Raw genomic sequence first — 15,518 nt, 5'->3', positions numbered from 1 at the left:
GCCCACCGGGCGAAGCTCGACCAGTCACCAAGGTGCAACCGGGGTTATTCTTTATCCACAGCATGTCCACTCGGGGCCCGGCTAGCATGATTGAGGCAAGCACAACGCTTGACCTGCCTGTTCGCGATCTAAAACCTGATCGCTGACTTCGCGGATGCACTTGCCAGACTTTTCAACAACGACTGCCCGACGCCAGTCACTTGTCAAGTCTCCCAATCCGTCGTGTTGCAAACCTCCACCTGTTACGTGGTGGTGGTCGCTCATATCCAAATCGGCTCCGGAACCCTCTCCCAGTCTTCATCCGACGAGGTGATTCGAGATTCACGATTATCCAGATAGTTCAGCCATCGCCGATTCCGAGAAAGGGGACAGGTACCAAGCCGGCGCCTGCTGCATTCAACACGGCAACTGCGCCATTCGAACGAGACATATGTGGTGTGATATTCGCTGTCTCAAGAGATCAATGAACACGGCCTGTCTGAAATGTCGGCGAACCGAAGGGCAAAGTCAGGCCGCTGCCCGAGGCCGGTTTGCGCGCCCTGTCAGGAGAATATTGATACTTGGCCAACCTCGTAACCGCGAACTGCATGACACTGACACGTTCACCTGCATCTCACCACATACTCGCACACGCCTCACTAATCCATCCGACAGTATCGGACCGTCACCCACCAGTTGTAATAGCAGTTATCAGCAACAGCCAAGACTCATTCACGCACCAGGAGTAAGCACTTGTGATCAAAATGGTGGTGTGGAAGAACGTTGGAGAGAAGACAACCTGCGATGACTCAATTGACCACTCGCAATAGGTGCGGCACGTTTTTGCAGGGCTTGCTTGAGTTGAGAGTTTCACACCGGACGCGCCTGGATGCACTTGATGCAACTTTGCTGCGGGCTTCAGGGGTTGGTCGACCATGACCAGCTCTCCGCCAATCAGCGAGCGTCTGCCCCTCCATTGCGTCAGGATATTTTTTTTTTATTTTGCCCGCCCACACACGAGTTGGCCCAAAAATATCCATTTCTGGACGGCGCTTGACTCGACACCTCACACTCGACGCAGATGCACTAGCACCATATCGAGACGCACCTCAATTAGACCGATTGGTTTTCCAGAGCTGATGAGAATATGCGAGCGCTGCACACGCGAGCTTGTTGCTCTGGGCGACGCCGAATGATGCCCTTCTTCCTGATTCGGTAGTGCAAGAGACGCGACCTGAACGATGCATATTGGGCGATTTTGCCACCGCATCTTGTCCTCGACGCTTTGTGCCAGCGCAGGAGTCGCCCAATTGCTTCAGCGGACCGTGAGCTGCGTTCCCCTCCTAATCGCATCTACTCGATTGAACCTCACCATTGACGCAGACACGAAATGTCAGCAACAAAGAAATAAAAAGATTAGACTTTGCGGCCGCTTCCTCCACTTACCGGCTGGTCCATCCGCATTGCGCCGCTCACTCACAACCGAGCCATACTCTTATCTTCACGTGGAATATCGGCACCGACGGTCCTGGAGAACGTCGATCAAGATATGGCAAGCAAGGAACCATGGGCTTGCGACCACCCGGGGTTTACACTTGAGGTGAGTCTCCAACCCCACAGGATAGCCGAGGTTGCTTGCCCGGAGCTAGCAGCGTCAAGAGTGACAGCAGCACTCTTCACCACGCCATTCAGCTATCCGGTCTGAAACGGAATTTCGGAATTTTGAGCCTCCCTATGAAACGTGAATATGGGGAAATCACATCAACACCTTTGATCGTACGTGACTTCATCTGCGATACCGATGGCTGTGTGCTTTAAGAGACCCAAGTGCCCACGGTCGAACGAGCGACGACACGAGCACCAGCGAGGCGTAGACTCACAGAGCATGCTTCGGAATAACATCCTGACAACGATTTTCACTCTCAGCTATAGAGCATTCCTACTCGAATCCCTGGAAATAACTGCAACCCCACAGCTACGAAATAGCTTCATGCACCCCCTGATAGTGTGCATGCGGTTCACCCGCACTGTTCGCAGTTCCGCCAATCCAGCAGAATATTAGCTGCAGCGAAACCGCATCATGATGCAATAACCTCTGCGGAAAGGATCGATACGCGTGGAGCGAGCTCTCGAACACCTCCAACTTTACCCAGCTTTCATTCTTCCGATGGATTATGGGATGCCGAAAGCAATGTATCGGCATCTCACGTCCGGACCATTAATCCGGATCTACAAACCCGCCTGCCTGCGGCTATATGCTCGCGTGGAGCCTCGCATGGACGCCGGACAGCCTCCGGCAGACAGAAGGCTACATCATTGTGGTTTCAACAATTTTCCAGCTCAACGGATCGCTTTGTTTGAGCAGTTGAACATTTCGCCGACACATGAACTCATCCGTGCTCATCTTGAGTTTGTCGCGTGTGCTGCGCTAGGAGGGAACATTTATCCGTCCGCGTCGGCTAGCGCAGAACTGTTATGGCTGGATGGATCTCTCTTTCCTTCTCGGCATCGTTCGTATTCGTCCATTGTACGTGAGCAAGAATCGCTCGGTGGGGTTATTGCAGATCGTGGATTCGAGCGAAGTCACGTGCTCGTGACAAAATGCCAATGCAGCCCGGAATTGCGACTGCGCGATCATTACTTCATGCGCTCGACCGAGCTGGAAGGGTATGCCCCATCCGCAGCTGTTCTTGATCACATAAGACCGCCGCCGAGCCGGAGACATGGGGAGACTCTAGGGAGCTGGCTGTTAGGCCGGGCTTTGGGCCTGGCCACGTTGATGCCCACCCAATGCCAGGCACGATAGCCGTAGCGCATAAGGCAAATCGCAGTCGACCAAAACCCAGGGAAACTGACCTGTCGAGCCAAGCATGGCATCGAGTTGACACCCTTTCAACCTCAGCCTTGTTTGAATCGATCCGTACGCCAGTCCGTAGCCTATCGTCGCATCCAAGACCATCAGGTACGGCCTTGCTCACCTCGCTCATCTCTTGATGGTTTCCCGACCCTATATGTTGCTCAACTTCTCCCGAGCCATCCAAGCCAGGCCGTCGACTTCGTCCCCTTACTGGGATTGACTCGAGGCCCCTCCGCTTCAGGGAAACCCACCTTCTCTGGGTTGCGTTTCGGTCTCGGCCTCAAAACGTACTCGTAGGTCGTTCCAAAATGGTACCTTCTCTTCCGCTCCACGATCAGCCCACTATCCTTTACTACTTGCTCGATGTCCTTGTTCCACCAGCATCCATAGTGATCAGCGTGCATCTTTGCGCCGTTGTCGAGGATCCGGTTCACGAAGTCAAGATTCGACCGTCCGTGCTCGAGCAGGAGGATCTTGCCTCCCAAATCCCCTCCTGCCTCGGCGACGAGCGCATCCAGCTGCTCTTGCTCTGGATCGACGGCACCATAATCTCGAGCTTCCTTGAGCTCTTCGAGCCGTTCCCGCGCTTCTCTCTCCACGACTTTCATATCCAACCCAGTACTCATCTCGCCCGGCTGTCTGCACAGCTCGCCCAGTCTCTTCAGGAACGCGACCGGATTTGTCTCACTGCAGATCCCCATCGTCTGCACAATCGTATCGAATCCACCATCAGGCCTCTTGATGACCCGCCTATCACTCGCGTCGCCCACCACAAAGTGCAGGGGTCCCTTGAACTTCCTCCTCTCATCACGAATCTTGTCCTGTAGGGCGTCGAACTTCTTCCTGGCCTGGTACAGCATGATCTCACTCAGATCGTTAACCACCAGGCTCTTGACTTTATTCTCCTCCCTCGTCAGCGCCGGGTCCAGCCTGTAGAGATCCATGTTCCGCCCCGTGCCGGCACTCACTTCCAGCACATGTCCCCTCGCCTCGCGGCAGAGATTCTCCCTTTTGCGGCGTAGAGACATGGCCCTCTCGGACAACTCGACCTCGTCGTCAAAGTTGCGCGACATGTCCATCCACCGTGAACTCACGTCGGCGTTCTGCGGCAGATCCACGGTGTCGTACTCCGCCAGTGCACGCGCGTAGGACATGTACGTGTACATGATGTAGGTGGAGAGTGCGAAGCCAAAGAGGCAGCACCCCCACAGGTAGGTGGTCGAGGACATGTGGATGCGTCGGCGGGCGTCTCTGCTACGTATCTCCTTGAGAGCTTCTTCCGCGGAGGCGCGTTGCTGGAGCGTCGGTCGCGGTTTGGATTGGTGTTGCGGTTGCGGTTGGCGTTTGGACGGCGGGAGGCCAGGCGCAGGTCGACTCGCCGTCGAGGCACACCTGCGCGGGGAAGATACCCACGCGACGCCATCGAGAGGTAGAGGTATGTAGGACCGATGGGACCGCAACAGTAGCAGTGGTTGACCACGCTGCTGCTGCTGAGCGAGGGATCTCGCCGTGCATTGAGCGGACGCAGGTGCAGATGCAGATGCAGATGCAGAAGCGCGTTTCGCCGAGATGGAGAGTGCGAGGTGTGGAACGCGCGACCGTGACAGGCAGTGCATGACGCTTTCTGCCATCATGCCGGGTCGAGATATTGCGAGCCCGATTCAGTGACTCTTGTGTGAGTGGTCCAGCATCGCCAGAACGGTGTGGACACAGTTCAGAGTGAGCCGCAAGATGGCGAGTGCAAAACGATCTCGCGTCCTTTTTAGCCGACTTTAAGCCGATCTCGGGGTCGGCAACGTACGCTCGTATTGAAGGGCGCACAAGACAAGCCCATGCATCTCGAAACTTAACTCTGCGGAGAAGAACGTCCTGTCTAGGTCAAGTACGGTGATAACGGCTGTCTGTGTTCCTGGTAGGTGATTGAATTGCGCCCTTTCTCCTGGAACTTCCAAAAGCAGTCCTCCCACCCCCTCTCTTTGTATCAGGCCCACGATGTCTAATGATCCCGCACCACGGCACATTCTCATCGTCGGCGCCGGTGTCTTCGGCCTTTCCACTGCTCTCTCGTTGATCCACAATCCGACGTACGATGGCGCGCGGATAACTATCATCGACAGCTCGCCCACGTTGCCCAATCCGTCTGGGTCCTCCGTGGATGCGAACCGCATCGTGCGCGCAGACTACGCAAACAAGCAGTATGCCCAACTAGCTTTGCAGGCACAGGAGCTTTGGCGTGACGGGAGGATGGAATCATGGGGCGGGGAGGGACGTTACCATGAGCCAGGCTTCGTGTTGACCGCGGTGGCAGATCAAGATGCGTACTTGGCAGGAGCGCTGTCCAACGTGCGCAGCCTCGCCCAGGAGGACAAGCGTGGGAGGATAGACTTGGGCAAAATCCAGGAATTGCATGGACGCGATGAGATCCGCAAGGCCACGGGCTATGAGGGCGTCAGCGGCGACCACGGCTACGCCAACTTCAACTCCGGCTGGGCGAACGCTGAAGCCTGCGTCGCGTATGCTTTGAGGCGGATCAGAGCCGAGGGAGGTGACCGTGTGGACATCCGCCCCAACACACGGGTGCAGAGTCTACTCGTGTCGGCGATGGAGTGCAAGGGGGTGACGCTGCTTGGAGGGGAACAAATCCAGGCAGATCTGACTGTCCTGGCGGCCGGCGCGTGGACTCCCACGCTCATTGATCTGCAGGGCCGATGTCTAGCCACTGGTCAGACCATGGCCTTTCTCGATATCACCCAAGAAGAGCAAGCCGCCATGGGGTCCAGACCGACCATCATCAACCAGAGCAGTGGGATGTTCATCATCCCACCGCGGGACAAGCTCTTGAAAGTCGCGAGGCATGGCTACGGATATCGAAATCCAGTCAACATCCCGAAGCAGACACTTCGGCCTGGCGTCGTGGATGGGGCCGCCACTTCCGGGGACGTCGAAGTCAGTGTGCCGGACGTGGGCGTGCCCATCCCTCTCGAGGCCGAGGAAGCCCTACGAGGGGCACTCCGCGAACTTGTTCCTCATATGGCAGATCGGCCGTTCGTGCGGACGAGGATCTGCTGGTATTGTGATACGTAAGTTTCCCGTCCTCTCTTGCCTCCAGGCTTTTGCATGTGCAGGCTGATCTGGGGCTTAACGCATTCCTACACAGACCCACGGGCGATTTTCTCATCACGTATCATCCGGCGTATAAGCGGCTTTTCCTCGCCACCGGCGGTAGCGGGCACGGCTTCAAATTCTTCCCCGTCATCGGCGACAAGATTGTCGCGGCCATGGAAGGGAAAGTCGAGCCCGAGCTGGCAGAGATCTGGAGGTGGAGGAGTGAAGAAGAATTGAAGGAAGTGATCAGAAGGCAAGGGGAAGGAGAAGAGTTTATTGCCTGCGCAGACGGGAGTCGAGGCGGACCAAAGGGAATGCTCCTGGCGGAGGAGATGAAGAGAAAGAGAGGTCTTGCTGAGCACAAGTCAGGTCTTGCAAAGCTGTGAATGTAGTAGGAGGAGGAAGCTTGGTTCAGGTCCTTCGGAAGGGTACACAACATGTGAACCAAGATATCAATGATTGCAACTGAGCTGTCACTGAAGGTGATTTGGTTCTACCAGCTAGACCGGAGACACATGTCCAGTTCCAGGCAGGTCATTTTCAACTCAAGGCACGACATGAAACTCCATACTATTGGCGTGTCTGTTTCTTGTGTTCTTCAGTCACGGCTGCCACTGCGACTGCGCACCCGACGGTATGAATGGAGGTTATTTTTCGCAACCAAGCAAATCACAAGTCACAAGTCACAAGCCGTAAGCTGTCAGCCACGAGCCAGCATCCAGCATCCAGCATCCAACATCCAGCATCTAATTCCTGCCCCCGACTCCTAAAAACAATCAGAAAGTTACATACCGGCGTACTGGCGTACTGCACAGACTCGCTCTACCCAGCCGAGTAAGGAGTCCGCTACGAGGACACACTACTCACTCGATACGAGACAGAATTGGTGTACACAGATCAACTGTATGATCCACCCACCCATCCCTTCGTTGCCTCAGCCCTGCCCTCGCCCGGTCTAGACCTCAGCCTCAAATAACAATGACTTCTGGGACCGAAGTGCGGAGTTCATGGTACGAGTAGCAGGAACTGACTGACGGATCTCACTTCTGCGTGCAGAGGACCTAAGCACAGGTATCTACCTCATCCATCTCACCGCAGCTTACTGTGTATGTGGCTTTGTACCCATTTATACGACTGTGTAATTACTACCTTTAGGTACCTTGACATTGGTCCTCCCGACCTTTTTATCCTTCTCCCTCGTCTACTCCTCTCGTCTATTCCTGTCCTTCCGGCCCCCGTCCTCGGCCACATTTCCACATGCTGGAGGCGCCCAACCTCAATCGTCCACCTTACTTTTCCTCTCCTACTACCATGTCTGCGCCGTATGCGTATGATGTGACAAGCACGCGACTAAAATACGAACCCTACCGAATCCGACGCCGAGTTCATTCGACATCCGAGTCCTGGTGCGAGTGACAGGACATCTGACTCAGGCTCGGACTCGATGCATCCGAGACAGATACAGTACCTGCTAGTACCTAGCCAGCCCGACCAGCAAACGGACATTGATCCTGCGACCGAGTGAGATCTGACTGACTGACTGACTGATTGACCGACCGACCGACCGACCGACCGACTGACCGACTGACCGACGACAGGCCGAGCACAAACACACATTAATCAACAGATTGGGTACTTGTACTTGTACAGTGAGTGCTCATACAATGCCCACGCGCCCTGACATTACGAATTAACAACCCCCTCTCACCCCTCTCACCCCTCTTGCTACCACCTACCTACCTACCTCCTTTTCAAGCGCAATCTCGACCCAGGTAGTTGAATGACAGTAAGATGTTCTCGAGATATTAATGGCATCCACGCGACACGATCAGTCAGAGGGAGAGAGAGAGAGAGAGAGAGTCACGCGGCCACGACTACGGCTACGACTACGTCTATGTAAGTATCCTCGATTTTTCCAACAGAGAGTCGGAAGTATCCTTTCCTCCCTTCCTCACCCACTCACCTCACTCCCCCTCAGGACTTATTCCAGACTTCCAGACTTACCCTTCTTGACTTCCTTACTTCCTTGGTGCCTTGCCTTGCCTTGCCTACCCTTTATCGCTCCTTGGAGTTCTCCGTTACTACGCAGTACACTACACTACACTACACTACACTACACTAGTTCGTCCTCGGTTCCTTCATTACTTGGGCGAATATTCCTCGATCTCTGCTGACGCCTGCATTTGTTCCTTTCAACCGGGCAAGAAAACAAAATCAATCAGCTCCGGACTACTAATACATTATTGATAAACGCTCCGGGGTCGTCGTTGTTGCCGCCTCGACGCGCGTCTCATGGGACAAAGCAAGGGCTTTGTTTGTTTTCCCCGTGTCACACACAAACCCTGGAACTGATTCCAAGAGTCGCGGCTCATGGGCTTCCTGATCAGCATCACGCCTGTGCGACCCTTGTTTCCGTCACGCAGACCTGGAACTGGTTCCAAGAGTCGCGGCTCATGGGGCTTCCTGATCAGCATGACGCCCGTGCTTGTCGAGAAAAGGCAGCATTAGACCCTTGGAAGTCCCGAGTCCTGCTACAACAGCTTCAAGCAGTCGACATCATGCACAGTACGGAGTACCTCAGCTCAAGTCCGCTTGGCAAAGCACGCGTCAGAAATCCTGTCCAGGACACACGGCAACGAACCAAACCGGGATGGAAGCACGGAAAACAAGGCAGAGAGGCTGCGATGCGTTGGAGGGATGAACGATTTCATATTGAGCTATTGTGCAGTCGAGTTCATGTTATTGTGGCTCGCATTCGGCTCGAGGCCAGGACGAGCGTCAACAGCCTCGACTACCATAATTCAGGTGAGTTATCACCCCTCTCGTGCCCTCCCCTTCAGCATCTTCGCCTCTGCCGCTTTTCTATTGCAAACAATTTGGACAACCAGGACGTGAATATCCCATCCTGCTGACGTCATCTTCCGACGCAAAAATACTGGTCTCAGGTGAGCAACCAAGCTCGAGAATTCGACTGTGACCCCGTCCGTGACCGGAAACATTTCGCCGGAAAACAATTTTGGTGGTTGGCGTCTGTCTTTACAAAGCCAGACCACCGAAAGGGAGACGGTATGCGAAATCGACCAGCGCCGAATACCGCCATTGGAAGTGATGTCCGCTCTGTCGATGAGGACCCGATGTCTAATGTGGTATAACAGGCCCAGGCACCATTGCCTTTTTGGTGCGCCTGCCAGGGGAACAAGATGAAGGACTATCGCTCAAAACGCCATGCAATGCTCGTAGATAGTCGTAACACGAGTGATAAAAGCAAGATGTTGTGGTATGATGGTGGTGGAGCTTGGACTGCAAGATGCAGAGGCAAGCAGTTGGGCATGCTCCGATGAGGTGACGACGGTCGGAGAAGTGCTTGTTTGTTGATACAGTGCTGTGAGACTCCGCACTTGGCTGAAGTGATTAGACTTTGCGGAAATCTAGATCGCGTCAGTCTCGGTCTACCATGTGACGGGTCGAGCAGGGCTTACCTGTTAGCGTAGGGTATATGTTCTCGAATGCCTGGTAGATCTCCTCACGGACCTTGGCTCCTGTGAGTACAATCTTGCCGCTCACAAAGATCAGCAGTACGATCTTGGGCTTGATCATTCGATAGATGAGACCCGGGAATAGCTCAGGCTCATAGGAGCTGAAAGGGTGATGCCTCGAGGCAAGACCTTCCAATCGAATGGGGAACTTGATGTCACACGAGCCGACGATGTTCTGGATCTTGAAGTCGGTGAATTTCGCGTTGAAGCCCAACTTCTGAATGATACGAGCATACTTGCGGCTCGCAAGCTTTGAATCATCCTCGGACTTGGCGCCAGTGACAACCATCTTCCCTGACGCGAAGATCAGAGCGGTGGTTTTGGGATCACGGATACGCATGATGACAGCCGCGAAACGCTGGGGCAGTCAGTACGAGCGTCTTGAACAAAGCACAGACTGAGGCAGGGCTTACCTTGGGATTGTACTCAGCATTGCGTGCATGGAGTGCAATGGTCTTGAGATCGAGACGACAGTCAAGGTTGACCGTGGCGACGATGTTTCTTCGAGCATGTTAACCTCTGCTGACCTTGTCAAGGACAACAAATGGTCAATACTCACTGCAAGGTGGGCACGATACCACTCACTCCCGCGCCGGGAGTTGCGCCAGGGGTTTGTGGTGCAAGTTGTCCCTGAGGCTGACCCATCTTCCCGTCCGCGTAGGAGCCACCATTGAGGTTTTGTCCGTCTTTCTCAGAGGAGGGCGGTGTCAAGTCTCCAGCGCCGCCGGGAAATGACAACGACGCAGGAGAGGTGAAGGCTTTGGCCTGTTGCGCAGTGGAGGGGTGAGTGGTAAGGGACTCCATGATTGCAAGAGTTGAGGTTTTCGGTGCGGTCGCAATGAAGCGGTTCGCAAAGAGGTCGTCCTTGTCGATGAGAGAGATCGATGAAGGATGGCTGGAAGCAGTCTGGGAAGGAAGAAAGTCAGGTCAGGATGAGGTAATTTTGTTTGCAGGCGGCAGAGGTGAGGGTAAGGGAGAAAGCGTCGGATCGGTGGCAGGGCGGTAGTGGAAGTCAGGGATACTCCACTTGCGCCGTAGGCAGGTCTCGCGCCAACTCGACGACGACGACGACGACGGATCGACGCTCGATGGAACCGACCGGAGGAACGAGGTAGAAGTGAAAGGATGCGATGGTATCGTACCGAGATGTGGGAGATGAACAACTCAATGTCTCCCCTACAACACAACTGCCCTACTTCCAATGGATTGACCGATGAGTCTTGTTCCTCAGATCAGATCGGATCTGGTACTTGAACTTTCGCCTGGCCTGAGGAGTGACGACGAGGTGGGAAACAGGAGCAGAAGGAAGCAAGAAGGCGAGAGTGCGATTGCGAATTACTAATGCGCGGAAAGAGACTGTCTATTTGCGGTTCGTTCTTTCTTCGATCTTTATTTTGCCCTTGAAAGAGTGGCAGGCGCGGCGCAGGTGGGATCTTGTCTCGTGACTTCCGATCTTCTGTGCGGGATGCGCCCAACTTGATGGCGGCACGATATCGTGTGGAAGCGAATCGATGCCTGGGAGAGGATAATGAGATGGGAGGGTGATCGCAGGCTGGCAACAGAAATTGCGCTTTGACGCCTGGCCAAGGTGAGATACGGCGGGGGAAGGTAAGCCGAAGTAATACCGGAGATGTCAGGAGGAGCAGGTTGCTCGCAACCTGGGATGCCGCCCGGTTTAAGTACAAATTCAAATGACGGCCCAAATCCACAAATGACTCACGTGCCATGCAGGAGCCAGCAAACCCCATCAATGGAAATCACGCTAAAGTGGGCCGGAGGTGACACAAAGAGACGCTAGTCCTACTTCGGCGCTCATCTGCGTCGCTTGCCACCATCCCTCCCCGCCACTTGCTGCACCCCTTTCCTCTGCTTCATGCCACCAGGAGCGAAACATGCCACTCCTGGCGCACTCATGCTTGATCCGCCCTGCCCTGCCCTGCCCCTAAACTAAGGGCTGCATGATGCACCAGCACCAAGAATCTTGTTGCAAAGCAAATATTCTGCCTTGTGTCTGCCATCACCAAAGCCGGATGTGTACGAAGATGGATGTAACAAGCTGAAGACAGAAAAATTTTCATCGCGGAGACTCCGTAACGTTGGTACCCATAAGGTTTACAGTGCAAAGTGGGTAGAGCAGATACCCAGTAACGCGTAGAGGTGGGAGGGTGAGGGAAGATCAAGTGGGTGGCCGCTGGTTGGGCACTGGGCCGGGTTTGCCGCCCGGGCTCATTCTTCGGTTTGCACACCCCCAGCACCGGGGGGGCAGTTGAAAACAGGACACTCAGCTGCCTTCCGAACAAACCATTTTTCACTAGTCGTTGTCAATGTTTGTTTGTCATGTTGAAGGGTGGCCGTCCTTTGCAGGCGGAATACGAGGGGGATTGAAAGAAGGAGAAATTTTTTAGCACAACAAGAAGAATGAAAGGAGGGTCGGATGCAGGCGTGAGTCATGACTTCCTGGTGATTTCACGCTTGGGACGCGCCCCAAACAAGCTCCAAGCAAGGGTTGCCTGCAATCCCGGTTTCAAACTTTTCACATGCCAACGCCCGCCACACGGACACCACTGGGTACACGGTACAGAGTGCCGCGCAAGCTTGCTTGGCTTCAGGCCGGCATTCCTCACCCCGGTCCATCGCTTTGGTCCCGTGCAGGGATCATGACAGCAGAACAACCAATAGTGGCATTCGGATACGGGGTCCTGATCCTGATGGTCGGGCGAGCAAAGTCCCAAACCGGTGTGGCTCTGACCATTCACACGCCGCCGATCTGTCATAGCCAGGTTAATGCACAAACAAACGAAAGCCTGCCATTTCAGGCGACAGCCTCTCTTCCCCTCGTAATTGCAGCCTTACCGTTCAGGCTGGTGTCAGCGGTGTCCCTACTCGGATGGGCCGAGCTAGCAAAGGCGCTGGGCTTTGCGCCCTGGGCTTCTTGGTGTGCACATACTGCTACAGTACGGAGTATCTTTGACGGATATCCAAGGCGGATTGTAGTGTGTAGATGAGGAGGCAATCCTTCGGGACGATTATGGTCTTTGGACTACGGACCACTCAGTACTGCTTGAATGAAGCCGCATCAGACCACCACCGATGCGAAAACCCGCTGATGGATCCGACACTTTCTTTGTTCCTGTTGCGATATGCTTTCCGGTCAGACCACTACCTTTCTCTGACTGAGCATGCTACACCGTCCGCCTCTGGACAAGCTACTGGGGGACGATGGCATTGATGACCCTCTCCAGCCAACCTCATTGTTACACTGCTCCAAAGCACGAGGTAGGGAGCATCGTCACCTCCAAGCCTGGAAGATTCACCACCAGTTGAGCGTTCAGCTGAGGGCTGGAGTCTCCCAGTCAATCCATTGCGCCTGGTCAAAAGTGAAATTGCCTTCCGTCCTAAACACGTTTGACTGAATCTGCTGGCCCAGCAGGTACTTGTTCACATACGTGTCGAGCTCGGCCCCCTGATCGGCGACGGGAAACTGACAATGCGTATGGTTAGCAGCTTCGCTGTAGCCGAATGCTTGGTGGGCGCCCAAAGCCCTGTAGATCTCTCGCGCAGCAGTCATACATCCGTAACTGCTCCAAGGCGATAACCACTCAAATCCAAGATTGTCAACGACAAAGAGCCCTCTGGGCGCCACAAGGCCCGCCAGCATGTGGTGATCGAATGGCAGTCTTTGGGTGCCGTCGGTCTCGTTGGCGAACGCCTCGAATTCCTGGCTGTACCAGACGTTCTCGCCGACGATCTCGTGGGCGGTCTGCACCGTGTCTCTACCGTTGACGCTGATATTCTCGACATCAGACAACCGCCAGCACGCCGCGCCACCGGAGCCTGATTCTTGGACAATGCCCAGGGCAATTCGTTCCTCGAACGCTGCGGCCACGAGCGAGCCCTTTCCCCATCGAGAACACCCAACAACCCCGACCCGCGTGGGATCGATGCCTGTCTCGCTGGTAGTGGTGACGGCGTCCATGATGCGCGAGACGCCCCAGGACCAGGCCATCAACGCACCGGCAGCTTGAGGCGACGTGTCCGGATAAAGCTCATAGAACAACCCCTTTCCTCGAGAAGTGGTATTGTCCTGTTGTGCGAACTCGGAAACGAATGCCGTTATTATGGCGACACCATCGGGCGCCGGAATCGTCAGGAGATCGAGGGCGATTAACGCCGGGTACGGACCACTCCCAGTCGTCGTGTTGGGGTAGACGACCGTGGCCGTCCAGGATATTGTGTTGCCGCCATTCGAAACTGTCAAGGTGAGATTGCCGCCCGTACCGTCTGCATATTTCTGGAAGTTGGATTCGAGATTCTCGGGCGGGCCAGGTTTGATGCCAAGCTCATATTGTTGGAATAATGCCGAGATCTCCTCGCGTCGACAAGACCAATCTGCTTTACTGGAGACAGGTGCCCCAGACAAGAACTCGAATGGATTCGGCAGGAGGGGATTCTTGGTGGCCAAGGAAGGGCTAGCTGAAGCTGAAGGGCATCTAGAAGCCGGTGCTGCTGATGTGGCATAGAAGAGAGCCGCCGACGCCAAACAAAAGCGTCCAAGAAGCTGCATCTCGAGGCCCTGTACTACGCAGTATGTCTTGAAGCTTGACTACGGACTACGGACTCCCAAGACTTTCAGAAATCTGGGGAAGAGTGCGGAGGAAATACTTCTTCCTCCAACTAGAATCGAGCCACGACCTTAGATATCTCGGCTGAATTCAATATGAACCATGATGCTAGTTGACAAAGCATCTCCGGTATAGAACGATCGACCTGCCTTGTTCAGCTGGTCTTCACGGTCGCTTGAGCGAGGTGTTGCAGCAATGACGATCGCCAGTATGAACCCCGCTTGCGACTTCAGCATTTAGGCTCTTTGGATATCGGCACTCCAGTGCTCCAACGTCACTTGTTAAGCCTTTCAAGATGGTTGTGCGGTGTGACCACAGTACTTGCAGAGCCGAGAGGCGTTGGTCGGTGAGTCTGCCGCATGAGCCGTGCGTGCTTGCTGCGTGACAGCACAATGGGGTACAGACGGTTGTGTTGGTGTCGGATCAGCGTCACAATTGTGGCAGCCACAGTAAGTCACTGCCATGTCCAGCGCCAGCGAAGGCGAGGCGCAAGCCACGCCAAGGGCGTTGGTCTTTCACACATACTGAGCTTAGAGGTCACGGATGAGCATTGTCACTCTCGTGCTCTTGCCTCAAACGGTCGTCAGTACTCGGTACAATAGGTAGGTCGCAGCGGGGTCTGAAAAGACATCCACGCATGACAGCCATATCGCATGAACAACAGGATATGGGAACCATGAATACTTTCACCTTGACTGCCAGCATGCCTACTGCTGCAGAAAGCGTCACCCGCGTCTCATACACTCGGACTTGCGTACGTAGTAGGCCTCCATATCAACACCCCGGACCAGTAGGATGGCGCCTTCCACGCGTCCAGCCGGCAAGATCTGAGCACTGCGCAGATCCGCTTACTGGATACTCGAAGACGGCGGGTCTCCTCTTCAGCTCGGTCGACATTGTGCAACAGGCTTCGAGGGAATGGTTGAGAGGAACACCCAAGACCCAATTTAGGCAGCAGGAGCATGCTACTGAGATAGTATTCGGCAAGACCGCAGAGGCGCGCCGGAACCCCCATAACAAGGCTTGCGCAAAGAACACAAAGGACGAGGAGGACGAGTGGATCAGTCCTCGGGCGGTTCAACTTGGATGGATCTCCATGAGGCCAACCACGCGACCTCTGCTAGCAGGAACTGAAGATGGAAGAGATCAAGATGACACGAAAGCAGCCATGACTCGAGGTCTCGATCTGGGTCGTCAATTATAACCAAGTCATTGTTAGACCAATTCTCTTGCATATTCGCTTCTAACTTCACCTTATCCCTCACCGATTGCTCATTTTGCTCTACCCTTGCTTATGCTTCTGTTTAACTTCGCTCTCAACCTACTTATAGAAAACCTGACTGTTTAGACAGACCCATCAACTGGCGCTTCGATTCAGTCATCAGACGCGAATGAGACCTCGGCCAACTGTGTACTATA

The 15,518-nt window shown here is 54.6% G+C and overlaps 4 protein-coding genes across 4 annotated transcripts; 1 reads left to right on the top strand and 3 right to left on the bottom strand.

Annotated features, from left to right (window-relative positions):
• Nucleotides 1–2,997: 2,997 nt before the first annotated feature.
• Nucleotides 2,998–4,002, bottom strand: G647_02376 (uncharacterized protein; the record flags this gene model as incomplete). Its single annotated transcript, XM_008726725.1, has 1 exon — nucleotides 2,998–4,002. One exon carries the CDS (start codon nucleotides 4,000–4,002, stop codon nucleotides 2,998–3,000), a length of 1,005 nt encoding a protein of 334 aa, XP_008724947.1.
• Nucleotides 4,003–4,828: 826 nt separating this feature from the next.
• On the top strand, nucleotides 4,829–6,327 carry G647_02375 (uncharacterized protein; the record flags this gene model as incomplete). The annotated part of the gene is made up of 2 exons (XM_008726724.1): nucleotides 4,829–5,916; nucleotides 5,994–6,327. The coding sequence occupies 2 exons, from the start codon at nucleotides 4,829–4,831 to the stop codon at nucleotides 6,325–6,327; spliced, it is 1,422 nt and encodes a 473-aa protein (XP_008724946.1).
• A 3,052-nt stretch (nucleotides 6,328–9,379) lies between these two features.
• G647_02374 (TATA-box-binding protein) lies at nucleotides 9,380–10,281 on the bottom strand (the record flags this gene model as incomplete). Its single annotated transcript, XM_008726723.1, has 3 exons — nucleotides 9,380–9,835; nucleotides 9,891–9,978; nucleotides 10,037–10,281. 3 exons carry the CDS (start codon nucleotides 10,279–10,281, stop codon nucleotides 9,380–9,382), a joined length of 789 nt encoding a protein of 262 aa, XP_008724945.1.
• A 2,524-nt stretch (nucleotides 10,282–12,805) lies between these two features.
• Nucleotides 12,806–14,041, bottom strand: G647_02373 (uncharacterized protein; the record flags this gene model as incomplete). The annotated part of the gene is made up of 1 exon (XM_008726722.1): nucleotides 12,806–14,041. The coding sequence occupies one exon, from the start codon at nucleotides 14,039–14,041 to the stop codon at nucleotides 12,806–12,808; it is 1,236 nt and encodes a 411-aa protein (XP_008724944.1).
• Between the last annotated feature and the right edge of the window lie 1,477 nt (nucleotides 14,042–15,518).

This window comes from Cladophialophora carrionii (assembly GCF_000365165.1).
Source record: "Cladophialophora carrionii CBS 160.54 unplaced genomic scaffold supercont1.2, whole genome shotgun sequence".
Classification (NCBI taxonomy): Eukaryota; Fungi; Ascomycota; class Eurotiomycetes; order Chaetothyriales; family Herpotrichiellaceae; genus Cladophialophora; species Cladophialophora carrionii.
This window is presented reverse-complemented; position numbering and strand designations above follow the sequence as displayed.